Source organism: Lutra lutra, chromosome 16, assembly GCF_902655055.1.
Source record: "Lutra lutra chromosome 16, mLutLut1.2, whole genome shotgun sequence".
Classification (NCBI taxonomy): domain Eukaryota; kingdom Metazoa; phylum Chordata; class Mammalia; order Carnivora; family Mustelidae; genus Lutra; species Lutra lutra.
The window spans coordinates 38,079,079-38,101,410 of NC_062293.1; the positions used below are offsets into that span (position 1 = coordinate 38,079,079).

At 49.3% G+C, this 22,332-nt stretch overlaps 1 protein-coding gene across 3 annotated transcripts; it reads left to right on the top strand.

The window, feature by feature from the left end:
• Positions 1-664: 664 nt before the first annotated feature.
• Positions 665-22,228, top strand: RAD51D (RAD51 paralog D). Of its 3 annotated transcripts, XM_047708177.1 has the most exons (11): positions 746-958; positions 1,298-1,359; positions 1,556-1,674; positions 10,657-10,738; positions 10,993-11,127; positions 11,644-11,739; positions 16,130-16,220; positions 16,345-16,415; positions 17,421-17,513; positions 19,430-19,594; positions 19,761-22,228. In XM_047708177.1, the coding sequence occupies exons 1-11, from the start codon at positions 877-879 to the stop codon at positions 19,854-19,856; spliced, it is 1,092 nt and encodes a 363-aa protein (XP_047564133.1). In that variant the 5' UTR covers positions 746-876; the 3' UTR covers positions 19,857-22,228. The 3 variants fall into 3 exon arrangements, with proteins under 3 accessions (XP_047564130.1, XP_047564132.1, XP_047564133.1); XM_047708174.1 differs by lacking the exon at positions 17,421-17,513 and having other exon boundaries at positions 665-958; positions 1,298-1,391; XM_047708176.1 differs by lacking the exon at positions 17,421-17,513 and having other exon boundaries at positions 690-958.
• The last annotated feature ends 104 nt before the right edge of the window (positions 22,229-22,332 follow it).

The following is a 22,332-nucleotide window of genomic DNA, read 5'->3' on the forward strand; positions in this document are numbered from 1 at the left end:
CTAAAAATGCCAAATCAGGGGCGCCTGGGTGGCTCAGTGGGTTAAGCCGCTGCCTTCGGCTCAGGTCATGATCTCAGGGTCCTGGGATCGAGTCCCACGTCGGGCTCTCTGCTCAGCAGGAAGCCTGCTTCCCTCTCTCTCTCTGCCTGCCTCTCCGTCTACTTGTGATCTCTCTCTGTCAAATAAATAAATAAAATCTTAAAAAAAATTAAAAAATGCCAAATCATATTTTTTATGTTCCAAATCAACAGGGCTTTTGTTGTTGCCAATCACCCAAAAAATAATGTTGTTTCTTTCCTTCGAAAACAGAGACGCAGATACCCTCTCTGCGCTCTGCTGCTTCTTAGCACCTGCCATCCAATCTGTAATTACCCGGTATCTTTGATTCCTCTTCTCTATCCTCGTCCCTAACAGGTAGGTGCCGCAGCGCACAGATGTTCCTTCTGGTCGACCTCCGCCGCCCAGCGTTTAGAACAGAAGCGTACGCCGAGAGGCGCGCAACACGGTCTCGGCGCGCGCCCGGGGAGGCAGGGGGAGGCGGCTGCGGGCGCCGGGTGCCGGGCGAGGCGGGCCGGGAGCTGGGCGTTAGGGGACGCCGGCTCGAAAGGGCTGGGGAGGTGGCGTGGCTCGGGCCTGCGCGCGGCTCCGCCCCAGCCGCCCTGTCGCCACGCGGCCAGCAGATGGCGCTGCAGGCCAGTCCTTGGCGCCCGGAAGGCGGAAGCGCGGCGGGACGGATGCGCAGAGAACCGGCGGGAGCCGCCCTCTCCGCACCGCCCCCCGCGGCAGCTCGGGAAAGAGGCACCACGGGGCGTGAGGAGAGAGCCCAGCGGATGCCCCTGGGACAAGCATCCCCGAGCGCGGTGCCCCCGGGGCCCCATGGGCGTGCTCAGGGCCGGGCTGTGCCCGGGCCTCACCCAGGACACGGTCGGGCAACTGAGGACCCGCGGGATCAGGACAGGTGACCGCGTGCGCGCCACCCAGCTGGGCCCCGCGCGGCCGGGGCGTGTCCCGCACCGGCTGACCCGGGAGGGGCCGTCCCCTCAGCGCTCTGTCCCGCACCTCTCGGGAGAGGCGGGAAGGCGGGAGGAGGACCATCCGAGCCCCCCGGGGAGGGCAGAAGCCCTACGCAGGTGCTGGGCGCCTCGCCAGGACCCCACGTCTCTGTGCTTTTACCGAGACCGCCTGGGACGTCCTGTCCCGAGGTAGAACCGTCACTCCGCTTTAGGTACCCGAAAACCAAGTGTGGAAAGACCGGGCCTCCCTACCTACCGGTCAGCCGCTTGGGTCTTGTTTTCAGTGGTGGACCTGGTTTCCGCAGACCTAGAGGACGTAGCCCAGAAATGTGCCTTGTCTTACAAGGTGAGCTGCCCATCTCCACGCTCCAAAGCTGGGTGAGTCCAGATGCTCACCCCCGAGCCAAAGGAGCCAAGGGTTCCCCTAGGTTGATAAGTAGGGTGGGGGAGCATATGAGACCCTGGGATGCTCCCTCCTCTGGCCGGCCATTGCTGAGAAGCGTCCCCGACCCCACCCTGAGTTGCCCCTGCCCCTTCCGCAGGCCCTGGTTGCCCTGAGAAGGGTGTTGCTGGCCCAATTCTCAGCCTTCCCCTGCAATGGCGCTGATCTGTACGAGGAACTGAAGACTTCCACTGCCATCCTGTCCACTGGCATCCAAAGGTTTGTATGTGTACTTGGAGAGGAAGGTGAGAGGCTGGAGGACAGGACTGCCTCCACTGTGGCCCCTTATGCCTGAATCTAGAGAGAGCAGGGTTTTTCAAGCAGTGGTGGGGGCAGCATGGACCAATGGTCAGGACTTCTGAGTTCTCTTACCCTATAACAGCGTTTCTCGACTTCACACTCCTCTAACATTTTGAGATTTGTAATTACTTGGTTGGGGTGGGGGTAAGAGGGGTCTGTCCTGTGCATTATAGGGTTTATGGCCACATCCCTGGCCTGTGTTGACTAAGACACCAGTTGTACCTGTCTTCTCCCCATGATGGGTCAACTAAAAACATCTTCAGATGTTGCAGATGAACCCAAGCAAAGTTGCTTCTGATGGAGAACCACTATTCTATAACACAAGATGTCAGTATTTCATTATTATTCAAGACATCAGAACAACTCTGGTCTGGCCCTGCCTCCCACTTCACTTAAGGACAGGGCAGGAGAACGTGGCAGGACTGATAACACACCGAGTGCCTCCTGGGTACCGGCCATGGACATTAAGTTATATAATCTCCTCAGTGACCCTGCACGTTAGTAATTATTAACCAAACTTGAGTTTAGCCCAAGAGGTTGGAGGGGCGAGGAGTGCGGGGGCAGGAGCAGCCCTGGGATACTCGATCAGAACTGGGAGCATTCCCCACACTCAGCAGTAAGAGGGGCCAAGAGTTTTCATGGGGGAGGACTTCGATTCTGCTGTGTTGTTGGGAGAGGGAAAGCATTGGAAGACAACAGCCAGTTTCCCGCCAAGGGAGTCTGACCTCTTTCCCAGCCTGTGTGTGCGGAAGTTGATGAGGAACTCTGCCACCAGCAAGGTCTCTGGATTGGTTTGGCCCTTGCTGTTCCCCTGACACGTTCTCCTGGAAAGGTTCACGCAGCATGGGGCTTGCTTCTCCCGGGTGGGGGGCCGGGTCTTACCCCATCAAGCACACCCTTTGTCTACTAGGTGCCAGATATGTGCACATGATGGGTGTACAAGTCTGGCACAGTTCCTGAGCTTCATGAGCGTGGGGTCTAGCGGGTAGATAGAAGAGCAGGTGAGGGGCACCTGGGTGGCTCAGTAGGTTAAGCCTCTGCCTTCGGCTCAGGTCATGGTCCCAGGGTCCTGGGATGGAGCCCCGCATGGGGCTCTCTGCTTGGCAGGGAGCCTGCTTCCCCCTCTCTCTCTGCCTGCCTCTCTGCCTACTTGTGATCTCTCTTTCTGTCATGTAAGTAAATAAAATCTTAAAAAAAAAAAAAAAGAGCAGGTGAGCAGGAGAGGGGTGGAAGCGTGTGTGGTGGCAGCAGAAGGAGGGACTGATAGACCGGAAGCAGATCTGTCCTGGGGGCTTGGCGAGCTTATGAAAACCAACATAGGCAGAGGAAGCATTTAAGGAGCAGTCCAGGGGTAAGGGGGCAGGATTGCGGCCATAGTGGGTCAATGCAAGGGAAATCAGAGTGGTTCCAGAAAGCTCTGTGGGGGAGGCAGGCCCTCTCCGAGCGCCTACAGAGAACCTGGCCCTGAGCTCGCGCTTTGCAGCACATGATTTCATTTTTTTTCTCCACCACCACCAATGAGCGAGTGACAGTCAAACTCAGCCATTGGAGAGATGAGGAAACTGAGGCTTAGGTTAAGTGCTTGCTTAAGTTCTCTTGGCTAATAAGTGGGAGGCCAGGTGCTTGGGGTTATATCTGTCACGCTCCTGACTCTGCCTTGCCTGCCCTGTTGCCTCTCTCCTAGTGGGAGGCCGGAATGAGCAGGGAGCTGTCGGCACAGGGCAGAGGTGTGCAGGGCGGACTGGACGGGGGAGGCCTGTGGGAGAGGCTGAGGGAGATGGCAGTGCTGGGGCCTGTGAGTCCGATCCAGGGCAGGGAACACGCAGGAGAGGTGTAGAAGAGGTGTGAAATGCCTTACTAGCTGGTGGGATGTAGGTGTGAAGAATCAGATGAGGCGCTAGGTTTCCAGCCCGGCTCTCAGTGTTTCGTGGACACTGGACGGATGTAACTTTTTTGAAAGGTAGGTAGGGAGTTACATAGACATTTCAGAAATAATTCATTCACTCAAAGTAAACGAGCTTTTTCATAGTGGGTCATCTCAGAGCCTGGTGTGCACTGTGAGTCTTTACAAGGACCCTAGAGTGTGAAGTGTACCTTGCAGGAAGTTATATCGACTGGTGGAGAGAAGTGGTTCTGTGAAAGCTGGAGCTATGTCTCGTTCATCTCCGTATCTCCCTCATTTTATTTATTTATTTCTTTAAACGCCTGTCTGCCTTCTTCCTTCCTTCCTTCTTTCCTTCTTCTTTCTTTCTTTTAGATTTTATTTATTTGACACAGAGTGAGTGAGTGAGCACAAGCAGGGAGAGCTGCAGATGGAGGGAAGGGGAGAAGCAGGCTTCCGCACTGAGCAAGGAGCCCGACGTGGGGCTCCATCCCGGGACCCTGGGATCATGACCTGAGGCGAAGGCAGATGCTCAACCAGTTGAGAAACCCAGGTGCTCCTGTATCTCCCTCATTTTAGAGGAAGGCCTTCAGGAAATAGGGAGTATTTAGGCTATGTTGGAATGAATGGCCAAAAAAACCCCTAAAAGCCAATTCCAAAGGATCAGTCCCAGAAATCGGTTGTATTCAAAGCAGGTGGTAAGACCCAGGTGTGGTTTTGCTGCAAAAGGCAGGTGGGGCGGGGGGCGGGAGGGGTTGTCTCTCCACCGAGTTAGAGGTGATCGATAGTGGTCCTCTGGGCAGTAGGAGAAGTGACACAGGAATATAGGTGAGGGGGATTTGGGAATTCCTTCTGCAGCGTCCTCACAGCCAAGAACGAGGTCGATTTTTGTTTGGAGAGTCAACGCCAGTGGGTTAGGCCAGGCTACACATTAGAATCATCTGGGCGGTTAAGAAATATTTATGCCAGGGTGCCTGGGTGGCTCAGTGGCTAGGCCTCTCTCTGCCTTCGGCTCGGATCGTGGTCTCAGGGTCCTGGGATCGGGTCCCATGTCGGGCTCTCTGCTCGGTGGAGAGCCTGCTTCCTCCTCTCTCTCTCTCCTCTCTCTCTGCCTACTTGTGATCTCTGTCGGATAAATAGATAAAATCTTAAAAAAAAAAAATACTTATGCTTGGGTCCCACCCATTCTGACTCTAGGCCAATGGCTCCCAAACTTGTCCACACAATGGAATCACTTGGGGAGGGGTGTCTGCCTGGCTCAGTCAGTAGAGTGTGTGACTCTTGATCTTGGGGCTGTGAGTTCAAGCCCCATGCTGGGTGTAGAGATTACTTAAAAATAAAATCTTAGGGGCACTTGGGTGGCTCAGTTGGTTAAGCATCTGCCTTCACCTCAGGTAACAATCCTGGGGTCCTGGGATCGAGTCCTGAGTCAGGCTTCCTCCTCTGTGGGAAGTCTGCCCCCCCGACAAATAAATAAAATCTTAAAATAAAATAAAATCTTAAAAAAAAAGAATCACTTGGGGAATCTTTAAACATTCTCAAAGGTCATGCCTCTTACAGACCAATTAAATCACATTCTCTGGGGATGGGACACAGGGATCAATATTGTTTGAAGTTCCCAGTGATTCCAATGTGCAGACAGGTTTGGGAACCGCTAATACAAGCTTCTTTTTCAAAACTGCTCTCCTGATTTTAATATGCAGGCAGGATCGAGAATCACTAGTCTAGCCTAGTGGTTTTCAAATGTGGAAACGCATCCATACCACCTAGAGGCCTTGTTGAAACTCCTACATTCTCCAGTTTCTGAGCGGGGGTGGAGGGGGGCGAGAGGTGAGTGAGAGTTTGCATTTCATGCCAGTTCCTAGTGCTGCTGCTGTTGGTCTGGGGAACCACACCAGGAGAACCTCTGCTGTGCTGGAGCTAGGGATTGTCTGATCCCAAGGGGAGAAGCCACAGGCCTGGAGTGGTGACAGGAACGATTTGTCTGGCAGGGACCTGTGCTTACAATCATGGGGTCCTTGGAATTGGAATCAATTCCTGAGGTGCTGCTTGGCATGCACAGAAGGGTCATGGGAGGTCATCAAGAACCGTTTAGGGTACTAGACCCCATGAAGCTGTTTGCAGGGCTGGAGAAGGGATACGTGAGGCCAGGATGCAGAGCTGTTGGTAATGGGGTGTGGTTTAGGGGAAGCCGCTTCAGCCCACATTTGGGTGGGGAGTGCGGTGTGGTTAGTGGCCCGTTTCTTTTGCGATGGTTCGAGGACAGAACATGGATTTGGAATTGGCTGTGTCTTGACTTTACCCGAAGGCTTCCACGGCCAGAATGTCGACAATATAGGAACCAAATAACTAAATACTACTGTTCTACCACTTGTTTCTTTAGGAACATTTATTGTGTCTCCCCTGTGTTTCTAGCATTGGGCCAATGTCCTTGCCCCTGGGTGCTCTGGGCCAAATGGGAAGAGAGACAAAAACAAGCACATAGAAAATAATCACCAACCCCCAGAACGGAGTGAATTCAGCACGGCCGCAGGATACAAGATCGGCACATAAAAATCAATTGCGTTTCTATATACTCAAAACAAACCTGTGGAAATGGAAATTAAAACATAATACCATTTACAGTTGCTCCGAAGAAAATGAAATACTTAGACCTAAATCTAACAGAGCAGGTATAGGAGCTGTGTGCTGAAAATTAAAACTTGCTGATGAAAGAAATCAAAGACGACCCAAATAAATGGAGAGACAAACTGTATTCATGGATTGAAAGACTCAGCATAGTAAAGATGTCAATTCTCCCCAAATTGCCCTATAAACGTAATGTAGTACCTACCAAAGTCTCAGCAGACTTTTTTTTTTTTTTTTTTTTTTTTGGTGAAAATAAGATTTATCCTAATAATTACATGGAAAAAAAGCCAATGACCTTGAATTGCTAAAACATTTTTGAAAAAGAATAAAGTTGGAGGACTCAGTCTGCCAAACATTCTTACTATAAAGAAGTAATCAAGATAGATATGGTATCGGCCAAGTGAAAGAGAAATCAGCGGAGTCACATAAAGAACCTAGCAATACACCTACAAATACGTCCAACTGAATTTTTTTTAAGATCTTAAGTAATCTTAAAAAGAAAAAAAAAGATCTTAATCTTTATACCTAATGGGGGGCTCAAACTCACAACCCTGAGATCAAGTTACATGCTCCTCAAGCTGAGCCAGGCAGGCACCCTAAAACTGTCAAGCTTTTAGAATAAAAGGAAGAAAATCTTTGAGAACTAGGGCTAAGTGAAGGGTTCTTAGACTTGACACCAAAAGTGTCATTAATAAAGATAAAATTTTTAATCAAAAAACAAAACTAAGGATGAATTCAGAATTAAAACTTTTGCTCTGCAAAAGAGAAAAAGACAAGCTGTAGAGTGGGGAAAATATTTGCAAGCCACAAAGGACTTCCATCTAGAATATAGAATTCTTAAGGGGCACCTGGGTGTCTCAGTTGATTAAGCATCTGCCTTCGGCTCAGGTCATGATCCCAGGGTCCTGGGGATCGAGCCCCACGTTGGGCTCCCTGCTCAGTACAGAACGTGCTTATCCCTCTCCCACTTCCCTTGCTCGTGTTCCCTCTCTCGCTGTCTCTCTGTCAGATAAATAAGTAAAATCTCATGGGGTGCCTGGGTGGCTCAGTCATTAAATGTCTTCCTTCTGCTCAGGTCATGATGGGATCGAGCCCTGCATCAGGCTCCCCATTCATCGGGAATCCTGCTGCTGCTTCTCCCACTCCCCCCTGCTTGTGTTCCTGCTCTCTCTATGTCTCTCTCTGTCAAATAAATAAATAAAATCTTTATAAATAAATAAAATCTCAAAAATAAAGTGAATAAATAAAATCTTTTTTTAAAAAGCATGAGATAGGGGCACCTGGGTGGCTCAATGGGTTAAGCCTCTGCCTTCGGCTCAGGTCATGGTCTTAGGGTCCTGGGATCAAGTCCCTCATCGGGCTCTCTGCCTCAGCAGGGGGTCTGCTTCCCTCTCTCTCTCTGCCTGCCTCTCTGCCTACTTGTGATCTGTCTTTCTGTCAAATAAATAAATAAAATCTTTAAAAAAAAAACCATGAGATATATAACTACACACCTATCAGAATAGCCACACCAAAAAATGGTGACAAGACCAAATGGTGGTAAGGATGTGGAGAAACTGGATTACTCATTCATTGCTAGTGGGATAGTAATGTGGCATAGCCACTCAGGGAAGTAGTTCATAGTTTCTTATAAAATTAACATGTGCTGCAGCCATAAAAAAAAATGGAATCTTGCCATTTGCAATGATGTGGATGGAACTGGAGGATGTTATGCTAAGAGAAATAAGTCAATCGGAAAGACAATTATATGATCTCACTGATATGTGGAATTTAAGAAACAAGGCAGAGGATCATAGGGGAGGAGAGGAAGAAATAAGACAAGATGAAACCAGACAGGGAGACAAACCATAAGAGACTCTTAATCATAGGAAACTAACCGAGGGTTGCTGGAGGATGGGGGGGGTAATGGGGTAACAGGGTGATCGACATCGGGGAGGGTATGTGTTGTAATGAGCACTGGGTATTATATACAACTGATGAATCACAGACCTGTACGGCTGAGACAAGTATTACATTATATGTTAATTAATTGAATTTAAATTTAAAAAAAGAAATGAAAATTAACATGTGCTTACTGTACAACCCAACAGTTGTGTTTTTTTTGTTTTTTTAATTTTTAGAGATGGGGAGAGGCGCAGAGGGAAAAGAGAATCTTTTTTTTTTTGTTTTTAAGATTTTATTTATCCATTTGACACAGAGAAAGAGAGACAGCACAAGCCAGGGAACTGGCAGAGGGAGAGGGAGAAGCAGGCTCCCCACAGATCAGGGAGCCCTGTGTGGGGCTAAATCCTAGGGCCCCAAGATCATGACCTGAGCTGAAGGCAGATGCTTAACCGACCTAGCCACCCAGGCACCCAGGGAGAGAGAATCTTAAGCAGACTCCATACCCAATACGGAGCCCTATGCTGGGCTCAGTCTGACAAACCTGAGGTCATGACCTGAACCAAAATCAAGAGTTGGGACACTTAATCGACTGAGCCACCCAGACACCCCCTAAATATTTTATTTTTATGTAATCTCTACACCCAACATGGGGCTCGAACTTCCAGCCCTAAGATCGAGAGTCCCAGGCTCCAGTGACTGAGCCAGCCAGGTGCCCCCTGGCAGTTGTAGTCTTAGACATTTATTTATTTGTTTGTTTGTTTGTTTGTTTATAAAAGATACTTTTTTAAAAAAGATTTTATTTATTTATTTGACAGACAGAGATCACAAGTAGGCAGAGAGGCAGGCAGAGAGAGAGGAAGGGAAGCAGGCTCCCTGCTGAGCAGAGAGCCCGATTTGGAGCTTGATCCCAGGACCCTGAGACCATGACCTGAGCCGAAGGCAGAGGCTTAACCCGCTGAGCCACCCAGGCGCCCCTTAGGCATTTATTCCAGAGAAATAAAAACAGGTTTACACAAAAACCTGTACACAAATGATCACAGCGATTTGATTCACAATTGCCCCAACCTGGAGGCAGCCAAAACAGACTTCTGTGAGTGAATGGTTGAATAAACTTGGTGTGTCTGTACCATGGGCTGCTTCTCAGCAATAAAAAACAACAGCTATGGAAGCAGCAACATGGACAGATCTCAAGGGAATGATGCTGAGCGAAAGAAGCCAGCCACAACGGCTACATGCAGTGTGGTTTTGTGCACGTAACATTCTTGAAATAACATCATGACAGAGGTAGAGAACAGATGGGTGGTTGCCAGGGATTCAGGGTGGGATGGAGGGGTGTAGCTATAGCAGAGTGGGCAGGGGAGACATGTAGTGATGGAAATACTCTGTATCTTGCTTGTGGTCGTTGCGTGAATGTACATGTGTGATAAGATTGCATAGAACTGGGGCGCCTGGGTGGCTTATTCGGTTAAGCCTCTGCCTTTGGCTCAGGTCATGATCTCAGGGTCCTGGGATCGAGTCCCGCTTCCCCCGCCTCTCTGCCTACTTGTAATCTCTCTGTGTCAAATAAATAAATAAGATCTTAAAAAAAAAAAGATTGCTTAGAACCGTATACATACACACATACACGGAACACAGGAAGTCTGGATAAGCTCTGTTGGTTGCACTGTGGTTGGCTTCCATTAAGGAAAGGGAGGGGAAGGGTACATGGGACCTCCCTGTACAATCTTTTTTTTTTTTTTTGGCAACTTCCTATGAATCTATAATTATTTCAAAAAATTTAAAAAATGACAGGGGGTTGGGTGCCTGGGTGGCTCAGTGGGTTAAAGCCTCTGCCTTCGGCTCAGGTCATGATCCCAGGGTCCTGGGATCGAGCCCCACATCGGGCTCTCTGCTCAGCAGGGAGCCTGCTTCCTCCTCTCTCTCTGCCTGCCTCTCTGCCTACTTGTGATCTCTGTCAAATAAATAAAATCTTAAAAAAAAAATGACAGGGGCACCTGGGTGGCTCAGTAGGTTAAGTGTCTGCCTTTGCCCCGGGTCATGATTCCAGGGTCCTGGGATTGAGCCCCACAGTGGGCTCCCTGCTCTTTGGATGTCTGCTTCTCTCCTCGCTCCACTCCCCAATTCCATCTCTCGCTCTTTTTCTCTCTCAAATAAATAAGTAAAGATCTTTAATAAGTAAATATCATAACAAATAAATAATGACAAATTATGGGAAATGCTATCAAGGAAACCCTTAAGGGATTAAGATCCAGAATAGAAGGAGGACCCTTTGCTGGGATGTCAGAGACCTCTGTGGAGAGCGGAGTGATCTTCCGGCTGAGAGCGAATGGATGAGGAGGGGCCCAAGGCAGAGCTTGTACCTGTGCCCTCTTTCCCTAGGGATGTTCAGACCATCTCTGGACAGAACCCAGGCTTGGGAAGCAATGTCTTGCTTTTTCTTCTTGGTTCCTATTCCCCTCTGTTCCCTCCAGTCTGCTGGGTTGATTCTCTTCCTCCTCTTTCACCAGCCTGGACAAACTGCTTGATGCTGGTCTCTACACTGGAGAAGTGACTGAGATTGTAGGAGGCCCAGGTAGTGGCAAAACCCAGGTACGTGGGCAGCCAGCAGCTGGGAGGACGTGGGGACGGGGGAGGTGGGAAGGTGGGTGCATCACTCTGGATCCCTGGGGGAGCTTCTGCCAATGTACTTGTGATTCAGAGAGAAGATAGGTGGTGAGGAGTGGGGCTTGAACTTGAGCTTGGCCCATTCACGTCAGTGGGATCTGGACAGGATTTGGTGGGGGGAATTCCCATTCTGGGCCCTCTTTGGGGGCTCACATTCTCCCAATGCCTCATCTCTTCAGGTGTGTCTTCGTGTAGCTGCAAATGTGGCCTACAGCCTGCAGCAGAATGTTCTGTACATTGATTCCAACGGAGGACTGACAGCCTCCCGTATCCTCCAGCTACTTCAGGCCAGGACCCCAGACGAGGAGGAGCAGGTGAGGGCAGGAGGCTTGAGTACCTTCAAGGTCCGATACAGAAAGACCTCATTATCCCTTATGTTGCCTGAATTTTGGGAATTTGGACAAACAGTCATTTCTGGCTTTGAAACCATGTTCTATTAATTCTTCCTGTATTCTTCCAGTGTCCCATTAGGACATTATCCCAGCATGGATGGTCCCCACACTGATCTTCCAGGTGACCCAGCTCCTTGCACACCGTAATTCAGGGCTGGCAAGCACACAGCATCTGTGTTTCCTTCCCATTTCTTGCATGGCAGACATTCCTAACCAGACCTGCCATACTTTGACCCTGAACTCTGACTTGGCTTTACAGCGCGGCACCCAGAAGGCCACCACCATGAGAACTGGCCCAGGAGACAAAGCCCATCTGCTAGCTTGGACTGGAGTCCTTATGTCTAGGTTTCTCGTTCAGCTTTAAAATCCCTCTTTATCTTGCTTGAGCCCCTGCTCCCTCTTATCCAAAGCCCCTTCTTCACCTTGCCACGCCCTTAGGCAGGAGCCCTCCAGAGGATCCAGGTAGTGCGTGCATTTGACGTCTTCCAGATGTTGGCCGTGCTGCAGGACTTCCGAGGCGCCGTGTCCCAGCAGGTGAGCCTGTTGTTCTGCCCCTCCCTGCTTCACCTAGCTTGTGGAAGGCTATCTGCCAGGAGGCACGTGGCCTAGGACAGACTGGCAAAGCAGATGTGCCATCTGGTGACTCTAGCTGTGCCTGCCACTGCCAGGGTGGGATTCCCGTGTGCTTAATCCATTCCTGAGTGCCTCACTGTTTTCCTGCCCATCCCCACTGAACAGTAAGACCCTTGATGCAAGGATCAAGTCATATTCATTTCTGCATTCATCCTCCCTGGATCAGCAAGGATTACTTTCAGCTGCAAGTAAGAGAGGCTGTGTGACAGGCACTTGAACCTTGAGGACATTTAATTACCTCACATGAGTCTGGAATGGGCAGGTCCGTGGTATCAGGGCTCTAGGCTGGTATGTCTGATTCTCTTGCTCTTCCCCCTCATAACTGCAGAATGGCTGCTATAGCTGTAGGCATCATGTCTTCCCACATCAACACCCATATTCGGGGCAATAATAGATGGCCCCTTTTTCTGCCTTCTTCCGTTTTATCAGGAAAGAAAATCTTTCTCCAGAACCCGCTAGTAGACTTCGCCTTATGTCTTGTTGGCCAAAACAGAGTTTTGTGTGTATCTTAGACTAGGGGTTGGGCCCACCTTCCATAATGTCAGATTTCTGCCCTCTACCTGAACACATCCAGAATCCTGTTAACAAGGAAGAGGGGCTTAGAGTGGCATTTGGATTGGTACCCCCTTACACCTGCTGGGTGCCTAGACAGGATTTGGTGCACTGATTTATAGGCTATTAGATTTAGAAAGACATCTTGGAGGGGCGCCTAGGTGGCTCAGTGGGTTAGAGCCTCTGCCTTCAGCTTGGGTCGTGATCTCAGGGTCCTGGGATTGAGCCCTGCATCGGGCTCTCTGCTCAGCGGGGAGCCTGCTTCCATTCCACTCTCTCTGCCTACTTGTGATCTCTGTCAAATAAATAAATAAAAATCTTAAAAAAAAAAAAAAAGAAAAGAAAGACGTCTTAGAATAGCTCAATTCATGTTAAACTTTCTCTGACCCCAAAGGGTTACATGTTCCTATGGGCATACCTGGGATGGTATGTAAAGTAATGATTTTTACAGACTTTGGAACACTTAATAGTTGAACAGAAACTTGCCGTAGGAGCAGTAGCTTATTATGACCCATGTGTGTTGAGACATGAAGTCAAGTAGCCCTGATCTAATCCAACCCTCTCATTTCTGGGGATGAGGAGAATGAGGACCAGAGAAGTTTAGTAAGTTGCTCAAAGTCACTGCATAATTAGGATAAGAACTAAATCTCTCAACTCCCAGGTCAAATGACTTGTGTTTTTTTACTGGAAGACCCCATTAGGATAGTATATATTCTATTATTGAATAACAAGTTATCACAAACATAATGACTTAACACACTTATTACCTCACAGTTTCCATGGGTCATGAGTCGCATAGCTTAGCTGGGGCTTCTGCTTAGGATCTTAATAGTCTGTAATCAAGATGGCAGCCAGGGGGCGCCTGGGTGGCTCAGTGGGTTAAGCCACTGCCTTCGGCTCAGGTCATGATCTCAGGGTCCTGGGATCGAGTCCCACATCGGGCTCTCTGCTCAGCAGGAAGCCTGCTTCCCTCTCTCTCTCTCTGCCTGCCTCTCCGTCTACTTGTGATCTCTCTCTGTCAAATAAATAAATAAAATCTTAAAAAAAAAAAAAAGATGGCAACCAGGCTGTGTTCTTTTTAAAAAAATTTTTTTTTAAGATTTTATTTATTTATTTGACAGAGAGCCATAGCGAGAAAGGGAACAGAAACGGGGAATGGGAGAGGGAGAAGCAGACTTCCCGCCAAGCAGGGAGCCCAATGCAGGGCTTGATCCCAGGACCCTGGGATTATGACCTGAGCCAAAGGCAGATGCTCAATGGATGAGCCACCCAGGTGCCCCTTCTTAAAAGATTTTTTAAAAATATTTTATTTATTTGAGAGAGAGCGAGAGTATGAGCAGAGGGGTGGGGTAGAGAGAGAGGGAGAAGCAGACTCCCTGCTAAGCAGGGAGCCCAATGCTGGACTTGATCCCAGAACCCTGCGATCATGACCTGAACTGAAGGCAGATGCTTAACCAACTGAGCCACATAGGCGCCCTAGACTGTGCTCTTATCTGAAGACACAACTGGGGAAGAATCCGCATACCAGTTCACTGGGGTTGTCACCAGGACTCATTTCTAGTGAGTTCAGTGTCTTGTTGGCAGTTGTCCAGGCTCTCACTGTTCTCTGCCCTGTGGCCCTTTCCATAGGCAGTTCACAGCATGCCCACTTGCTTCATCAGAACAGCACAAGAATGAGAGCAAGGGGTGCGTGGGTGACCCAGTCGGTTAAGCCTCTGACTTCAGCTCAGGTAGTGATCTCAGGGTCCTGGGATTGAGCCCCTCACTGGGCTCTGTGCTCCTTGGGGAGTCTGTTTCTCCCACTCCCTTTGCTCCCCTCCTCACTTACGCTCTCACTCCTTTCCTTCTCCCTCAAATAACTTAAATTTAAAAAAAAACAAAAAAGTGAGAGCAAAATGGAACATGTAGTTTCATGTTACATAATGTAATCTTGGGAGCAATGTCCTTTGCCATGAGGCATAGACTCATCAAGACAGTCCAGCACCTCTGACACTGTATTAATCAGAAGCCAGCCATAGGACTCGCCTGCAGTTGGAGGAGGGGATTACACAAGGGCTCAAACACCTGGAGGTGGAGGTCAAGGGGCCGCTTTAGTGTCTGTCCCCGACGGATGACCTGATAGCTCCATAGTTACCAGCAGTGAAAGCCTGGCTGTCCGCATTTTAGCCAGAGATTTTAACCTGCTCTCTCAGACTGAGGAAGAGCTAAGCTGATTTCAGTTTTAGCTTCTCTTCCTTTCAGCCATCTTCTCCTAGACGAGCGGATGGCTGAGAGTCAGTAACTGGACGATGAAGGAAAACATGCAAAAGACCAGATAATGCTGAATAACCATGATCTGGGCAGCATGAAGTGAGAAAGAAAGTTGTGGAAACAGAAGCAGCAAATGACTTGGATAATAAAGAGTAAGGGAGATTAGGTACAAGAAACTAGGATGATGCTTATGCGTGTGTGGAGAAAAAGATGGTGGTTTTAAGAGATGGCTGTCTATATAATCTGTATTTGGAACTGCTTGAAATGCGGAAGATGAGACCTAGAGGCATGATCTAGAAGGAGACTGAAGTAAAGAGAAGGCTAACCCCTTCAGCACAGGAAGTTGGAAATTAGGGAAGTAAGCAGAAGAGGGAAAGGAGGAGCCTGGCAAGATGATGGTGGGGGAGGCTGGCCATGAGAGAGACGGCTGCTAAGCAAATTCAGGACTGGGGGTGCCTGGGTGGCTCAGTCGGTTAAGTATCCCACTCCTTTTTGTTTTGTTTGGTTTTGTTTTAAGATTGATTTATTTGTGAGAGAGAGTGTGCAAGAGAGAACAATTGGGGAGAGGGGCGGGGGAGAGAGAGACAGAAGATCCCAGAGCATCTCCACTGAGCAGGGACTCCAATGTGGGGCTAGATCCCAGGACCCCGAGATCATGACCTGAGCTGAAATCAAGAGCTGGCTGCTTAACCAACTGAATTACCAAGCATCCCAAATGTCCCACTCTTGATCTCACCTCAGGTCTTGATCTCAGGGTCCTGAGTTCAAGCCCCGCATTTGGCTCCACTCTAGGTGTAGAGCCTGCTTTAAAAAAAATTCTTGGGGCACCTAAGTGACTCAGTTGGTTGAACATCCAACTCCTGATTTCGGCTCAGGTTGTGATCTCAGGGTTGTGGGACAGGGCCCCGCATTGGGCTCTGCATTCAGTGTGGAGTCTGCTTGTCCTTCTCCCTCTCTCTTTCTCCTTCCCCTATGCATGGGCTCACACTCTCTCTAATAAATAAGTAAGTAAATTAATAGATAAGTAAAATCTTTAGGGAAAAAAAAATCTTAAAAACATAATACAGGGCCGGGAGCCTGGCTGTCTCCATGGGTATTGCATGCGACTCTTGATCTCAAGGCTGTGAGTTCAAGCCCCATGTTGGGTGTAGAGATTACTTTAAAAATACCTTAAACAAAGAAAAGAAAGAAAGAAAATTCATGACTGGGGCCAGAGAACTTAGATTAGGGATTTTTCAAATTTAATTATTTTGGTGTATCTGCGATGTCCTGTGATTTAAACACCCTCTATCCACCCAAGTCTTCAGTAAAATCCATTATACCTACAAACAGAGATGGGGGGAAAAGACCTGAAATTCCATGAGGCCTGCACAGTTATATTTGGGGTTGGAGAACTTATTTCTTACCCGTGTCTGATAGAGGAGCAAGCATGCTCTATAATGGATCCTCTCTAGAGGCCAACTGGTTTATGGCATCTGCTTCTCCCCAGGTGAGCAGCGCCTCAGCAACTGTGAAGGTGGTGGTTGTGGACTCAGTCACTGCTGTGGTTTCCCCACTTCTGGGAGGTCAGCAGAGGGAAGGTAAGAGGTGCGGCAGAGCCCAGGGTCCAGGACGTCATCTAGCCTCCCACCTTTGGAATCCAGTCCCCTATCAGCCCAATCCCAGGTGCCCTGCTGCCCTCGCCCTCTGCTTCTCCTTCTCCAGGTTTGGCCTTGATGATGCAGCTGGCTCGAGAGCTGAAGACCCTGGCCCGGGACCTGGGCGTGGCAGTGATGGTGAGGAAGTGCACTTGACGGCTTGCTAGTCTTATCTCTGCTCCCTGGGCTTTGCCGAGGGGGGGGGGACATGAATTTGATTTCCAATTCCAGCTGTTTACTTTCCTTAAATGCCAGCTTAACCCCCAACATGGTCCTTTAGGACAGGATCTTAGCCCAACTTCCCTGGGCCATCTAGAGCCCTAGACTGGGATGAGATCAGACATAAATAGCTAAGGGGTCAGGGATAGTCTTGGTTTTCTTCTTACTCTAAGACAGGTTTATTGAGGAATAATTCACACATAGTGACTTTTTCCTCATATGAAGTTTGGCCAACGGATACTAAGGTATGTATCTTGTTACATGGCACAATCAAGATCTAGAATATTTGGTCATCCAAAAAGGTCCCCAAGCCCCAGACAACCACTAATCCTGTTTCTGTCCCAATACTTTTGCCTTTTCCAGTGCTTCATAGAAAGGAATGTTTTTGCTTTCAAGGTAAACTTTTCTGCTTACTGGAGACTGTTTAAAAAGTCTGTATGCAGGGGCGCCTGGGTGGCTCAGTGGGTTAAAGCCTCTGCCTTCGGCTCAGGTCGTGATCCCAGGGTCCTGGGATCGAGCCCCGCATGGGGCTCTCTGCTCAGCAGGGAGCCTGCTTCCTCCTCTCTCTCTCTCTGCCTGCCTCTCTGCCTGCTTGTGATCTCTGTCAAATAAATAAATAAAATCTTAAAAAAAAAAAAAAGTCTGTATGCTTCTCATAGGGTTAAAAATAGTTAAATATAGGAGTCAAATTTGTAGTAAGTCTCCACATCCACAGAAAACATATTAATATTTTTATATATCTCCATAGGACCTTTTTTCTGCCATATATACATATACTTTTAACCAGCTTTCCAATTAAACTGTAAGCTTGTTTTAAAAAAAAAAAAAACAAAAAAACCTCATCTCATTCCATTTCCCTGTCTTTAAATAGATGCTTTAAGAATGCCATTTTTAGCAGTTACATATTTAATACCTGTGTTACAGGGGTCAGCAAACTTTTCTGTAAAGGGCCGGAGAGTAAATGGTCGAGGCTTTGTGGCCATATGGTTTCCGTCACAGCTACTCTGCTCCGCCAAGGTTGCGTGAGAACAACCACAGACAGTCCCTAAACAGAGGGCATGGCTATGTTCCAGCCAAACTTGACTTTCAGAAATAATTTTGGGGCCACAGTTGGTGTGTCGGGAGTAGTTTGCCAACCCCTGGTGTCCCATAATGGTCTGTTTCCTGATTGTGAGCCTGTAGTTCGTTACCAGTTTTCCTCTTTTATTTTCTTAATTTTAATTTTTTAATTTTTAAAAAAGATTTTATTTATTTATTTGACAGAGAGCACAAGCAGGGGGAGCAGCAGGCAGAGGGAAAGGGAGAGGCAGGCTCCCCACTGAGCCGGGTGCCTGATGAGGGACTTGATATCTGGACCCTGGGAACATGACCTGAGCTGAAGGCAGATGCTTAACCAACTGAGTACCCAGGCACTCCTGGTTTTCCTCTATTTTAAGTAAAATTCTGGGGTGCCTGGCGGCTCAGTCAATTAACTGAGTCAATTAACAGGAGTCATTAGACTCCTGATTTCGGCTCAGGTCATGATCTTGGGGTCATGAAATTGAGCCCCACATTGGGCTCTATGCTCAGCAGGGAGTCAGCTTTAGATTCTCCCTCTCCCTCTACCCCTCAGCTCTGCTCACACACTTGCTCTCTCTCTAAAATAAATGAATAAATGTTTAAGTAAAACTCCAGTGAACACCCTGATACCCAAATTTCTTTGTACATTTCATATTATTTTCTCAGACTCCTAAAAGTATAATTACAGAGTCAGGGATAACCACATTTTTAAACTAATTTAATTTTTAAAAATATTTTATTTATTTATTTGAGAGAAAGAGAACCAGAGAGAGAGAGAGAGAGTGCACGAGTCAGGGGGTGGGGGGTGGGCAGAGGGAGAGGGAGAAGCAGACTCCCCACTGAGCAGAGAGCCTGATGTGGGACTCAATCCCAGGACCCTCAGATCACATCCTGAGCCAAAAACAGACACTTAACCACCTGAGCCCCTCAGGCACCCCCCAAATACATACATTTTTAAGTGTGTAGATATGATATCGCCAAATTTCCAGGAAGGTTATACTAATTTGTACATCCACCAGCAGCCAGCAGTGTTCTTTTAGGTGTTTTTTTTTTTTTTTAAGATTTTATTTATTTATTTGACAGAGATCACAAGTAGGCAGAGAGGCAGGCGGGGGGGCGGGGAGCAGGCTCCCAGCTGAGCAGAGAGCCTGATGTGGGGCTCGATCCCAGGACCCGGAGACCATGACCCAAGCCTAAGGCAGAGGCTTTAACCCACTGAGCCACCCAGGCGCCCCACTTTTAGTTCTTAAGTTGTCCCAGGGCCTCCCTCTCCTGACTTCAGACTGTGTATGATCACCTGCTTGTGGCTCTAGCTTAGGCAGTGGGGACTCAGTGATGAACAAGCTGCAGCCCCCTGCCCCCGGTTGGGGGTGCCGGTGGGGAGACTGTCATCAAGAGGATGCCGTGAGGCTCCGGTTGCCCACCTATGGCTATGCTGGGCAGAGGAGAACTGACTGACCAGATTACAACCTCCCTTTCAAAGCTCCCATGACCCCCTACATACAGATGCCACAAGGGCTGGGTGGATGTAGTCTCAGAATGCCTGTCCACTGGGTTGGGGGTGTAGGAGGTGCGAGCCCACCCCTCCCTTCCCTCCAGCGAAGTGCAGACAGTGCTGCTTATTCCCAAACCCATGGCCCATGACTTTCTGCTGGAGTCAAGCCTGACATGTGGTAATTTCATGGAAAGAGGGGAGTGCTAGTGAGGACCCAGGGTTCTAGTTCCAGATCCGCTGTCAGTAACTCAGGGAACCCGGAGGAAGTCCTTTCTCTGTGCTGGGCCTCAGTTTTCCACTTGTAGAATGAAGCTGCAGGAACAGATAACCTCTATACCAGCATGATCAATCTGGAAGTCTTTGCTGCTTTTTGCCTTAGGTAACCAACCACATGACCCGAGACAGGGACAGTGGGGATCTCAAACCTGCCCTTGGACGCTCCTGGAGCTTTGTACCCAGCACCCGGATTCTCCTGGACATGGAGGAAGGAGCAGGAGCATCGGGCAGTTGGCGCAGGGCACGTCTGACCAAATCTCCCCGTTTGGTGAGCTGGCCGCAGGGGAAAGCCAAGAATCTGGGCCCTTGAGGGTGTTTGTGTGCCCAGATGTCTCACGGAGGGATTCTTGGATGCTGGGACCCGGCAACCAAAGAGGCTGCCTGCTCCAGTTGCTTAACTCAAAAACTTACCCTTCCCTCCTGTCTTTTTCCAGCCAACAGGTTTCCAGGAGGTGGTAGACATTGGGACCTGGGGGCCTCCAGAGCAGAGCCCAGCGTCCCAGGGAGATCAGATAGGACTGTGCTGTTGATTGGGAAAAGCCGGGGACATCAAGTGCCCCACCTCTGTGCACGCTAGCAGCTGTTCACTGTCACCCAACACTTGGGACTGTAGGAGAAGCTCTCGGGCTGGACGGAGGAGACATCTCTGTTTCCTCAGCCTCTCTTTCTGTGGCAAGAGAGGACGCTGTGTTGGAAGGACCCAGAAACTCATGCTGGTCCCAGGTTTTCTTCCTTGTTTCTATCATGTATGTTTCCATGGGAGCTGAGTTCACCTTGGCCTCTGGCCTCTGTGAAGAGGCCTGCTAGAGACTAGACAGAACCCTTTGTGTCACCATGGTACCCGCGTTCCATCCTCATGCAGTGACTGAGCCCAGAAGCCTCTGGTCTCTCTCTCTCTCTTTTTTTTTTGTCCCTGTTTTTCCATCTGTAAGATGGACATCCCTTTCCCCTAGCGTTGTCTTTTAGTTTCGGGTAGAAGTGACCTTGTAAAAGCAAAGTCCTTCTTTATCTATGTCCTGTCCTTAAAAATACAAACAGGAAATTCCCTGAGCCCCAGAGCCACCTGATTTCCCCCCAGAGGGTGTTTTCCAGTTTCCCCCAGTGAGGTTCCAAAGAATGGTTCTTCCTTTTTTTCCTCTTGCTGATTTGGTTTCACGCACCTGCGTGCATCACCGTGACTAGGTGAGACTGGGAACTCGCTGCAGTCCCAGGGATATAATTTAACAGGAAGGGAGAGTGTGGCCCCGGTGAACCCAGCTACTTGTTTATTATGCATGGTGCCCTGTAGGGCCCCTCCACAGTATAGAGTAGCCAGAGGTGCTGAACCATGGCCTTGCCCATAAACAGACAGGAGAGAATTTGCACAGTAAATAGAGCCAGCTGGGAAAATTGATGCTGGCGTAAATAATACATGGCAAATCTAGTCCTTTATGCAGAAATTCATTGCCGGTGGCTCCGAGATGCACTATAATTACCCTTCTCTTCCTGCCAGCTGTACCACAGCCTGGTGCCCTAGTCTATGAAATAACCCCCCTGTCTGTTAGCCGCACTGTGGCCATCCATCTGAGAGCTGCAGCCCTGGCTGGGGGGGCGGGGGAAGAGGAGGACACCAGGGAAAGAATAATAAAAGGCAAAGTAGAGAAATGATCGGAATTGTTTACTGACCACATTTTTTAGAGGAAGGTCGCCTTTCTCGGTGAGAGAGCCTGTCGTGATTAATAAATTGTGTCTTGGCTGCAGGAAGGGGCGGGGGGTCAGAGTTCCAGGAGGAAGATAGGACATGAAGATGATGAACATAGTAGAGACAGAAGCCGGAAGCAGGGAGGATCTGAGCGAGCAGCAGACGGGCTCCAGGGTATCCGCCTGCAGGAGGACAGGGGAGGGGAGCCTATGACTGGGGGGAGGCTGGCCCTGCTGGCTGCAGAAAGGACCCCAGGAGAAACAAGTCTTCATCTCCTCATTCCGTGAGGGGTTGGCGGATTTCCGCAACCACCGTAGGAAACAGTACAAGTAAGGGATGGCAGATCCCTGCCACGCCCACCTTTTGGGCATTTTGAGCCTCTGGCGGGGGGAGGGTCTCCCCAGTCTCCCCAGCAGTCTTTTTCTGTGGAAGTCAGAGTGTTTAGCGGTTTTTCTCCACATGGCACTCGAGCAACATGTGCTCGAGGTGGAGCCCGGTTGCCCTCTCTGGCCTGGGCTGATCTGCTGTGTTCCCTGTATGCAGGGAGTCGGGACCCTGCAATAATGGGGTTTCAGAGGCCTGTAAAGATCATGTGGCCATGATCACTTAGCAGAAAGGGAAACTGAGGCCCAAAGAGTTGAAGTGACAGTCCCCGTGGTGGTGAAACAGCAGCCAGTACCCAGGACTCCTGATCCTCAAGCCAGGACCCTGTGGGTCTCTGGGCTGCCTTTAGTTTCCATCTGCACAGCTCTCTTCCCACAGGGTGCTAACTCCAACTCAGGGGGCCACGGCCATCACCCAGGTGGCCTTGCTGCCATGGGAAGTTGCCCCATTCACTGCTGCTCCAGACCACCTGTGACATTCCTGCAGGACCTTGTCCCTCACAGCTTGCTTCCTCCTCGGACCTTTTTCTCAGACCAGATCTTTCTCTTGCACTGCCTGCTGCCTCTGCAGATGCCATTTGGGGCACCCTGCCCTGAGCAGTTCCCCTCAGAGGCCTCGGGCCAGGCTGGCTCTCCTTCCCAAGTGCCTCTTGCTCCCTTTGCTTATGTGTCTGCCTCAGTGTCTGGTGCACACTCACCCTGACATCCTCCCTTCTTATGCGTCAGATATGGTCTAGATAGACATCATAACCCCTCACTACCACTCATCTTCCTGTGCGCTTGTCTGCCCATGAGCTTAAGATTCATTTTTTTTTTTAAAGATTTTATTTATTTATTTGACAGAGAGACAGATCACAAGTAGGTAGAGAGGCAGGCAGAGAGAGAGGAGGAAGCAGGCTCCCTGCTGAGCAGAGAGCCTGATGTGGGGCTCTATCCCAGGAC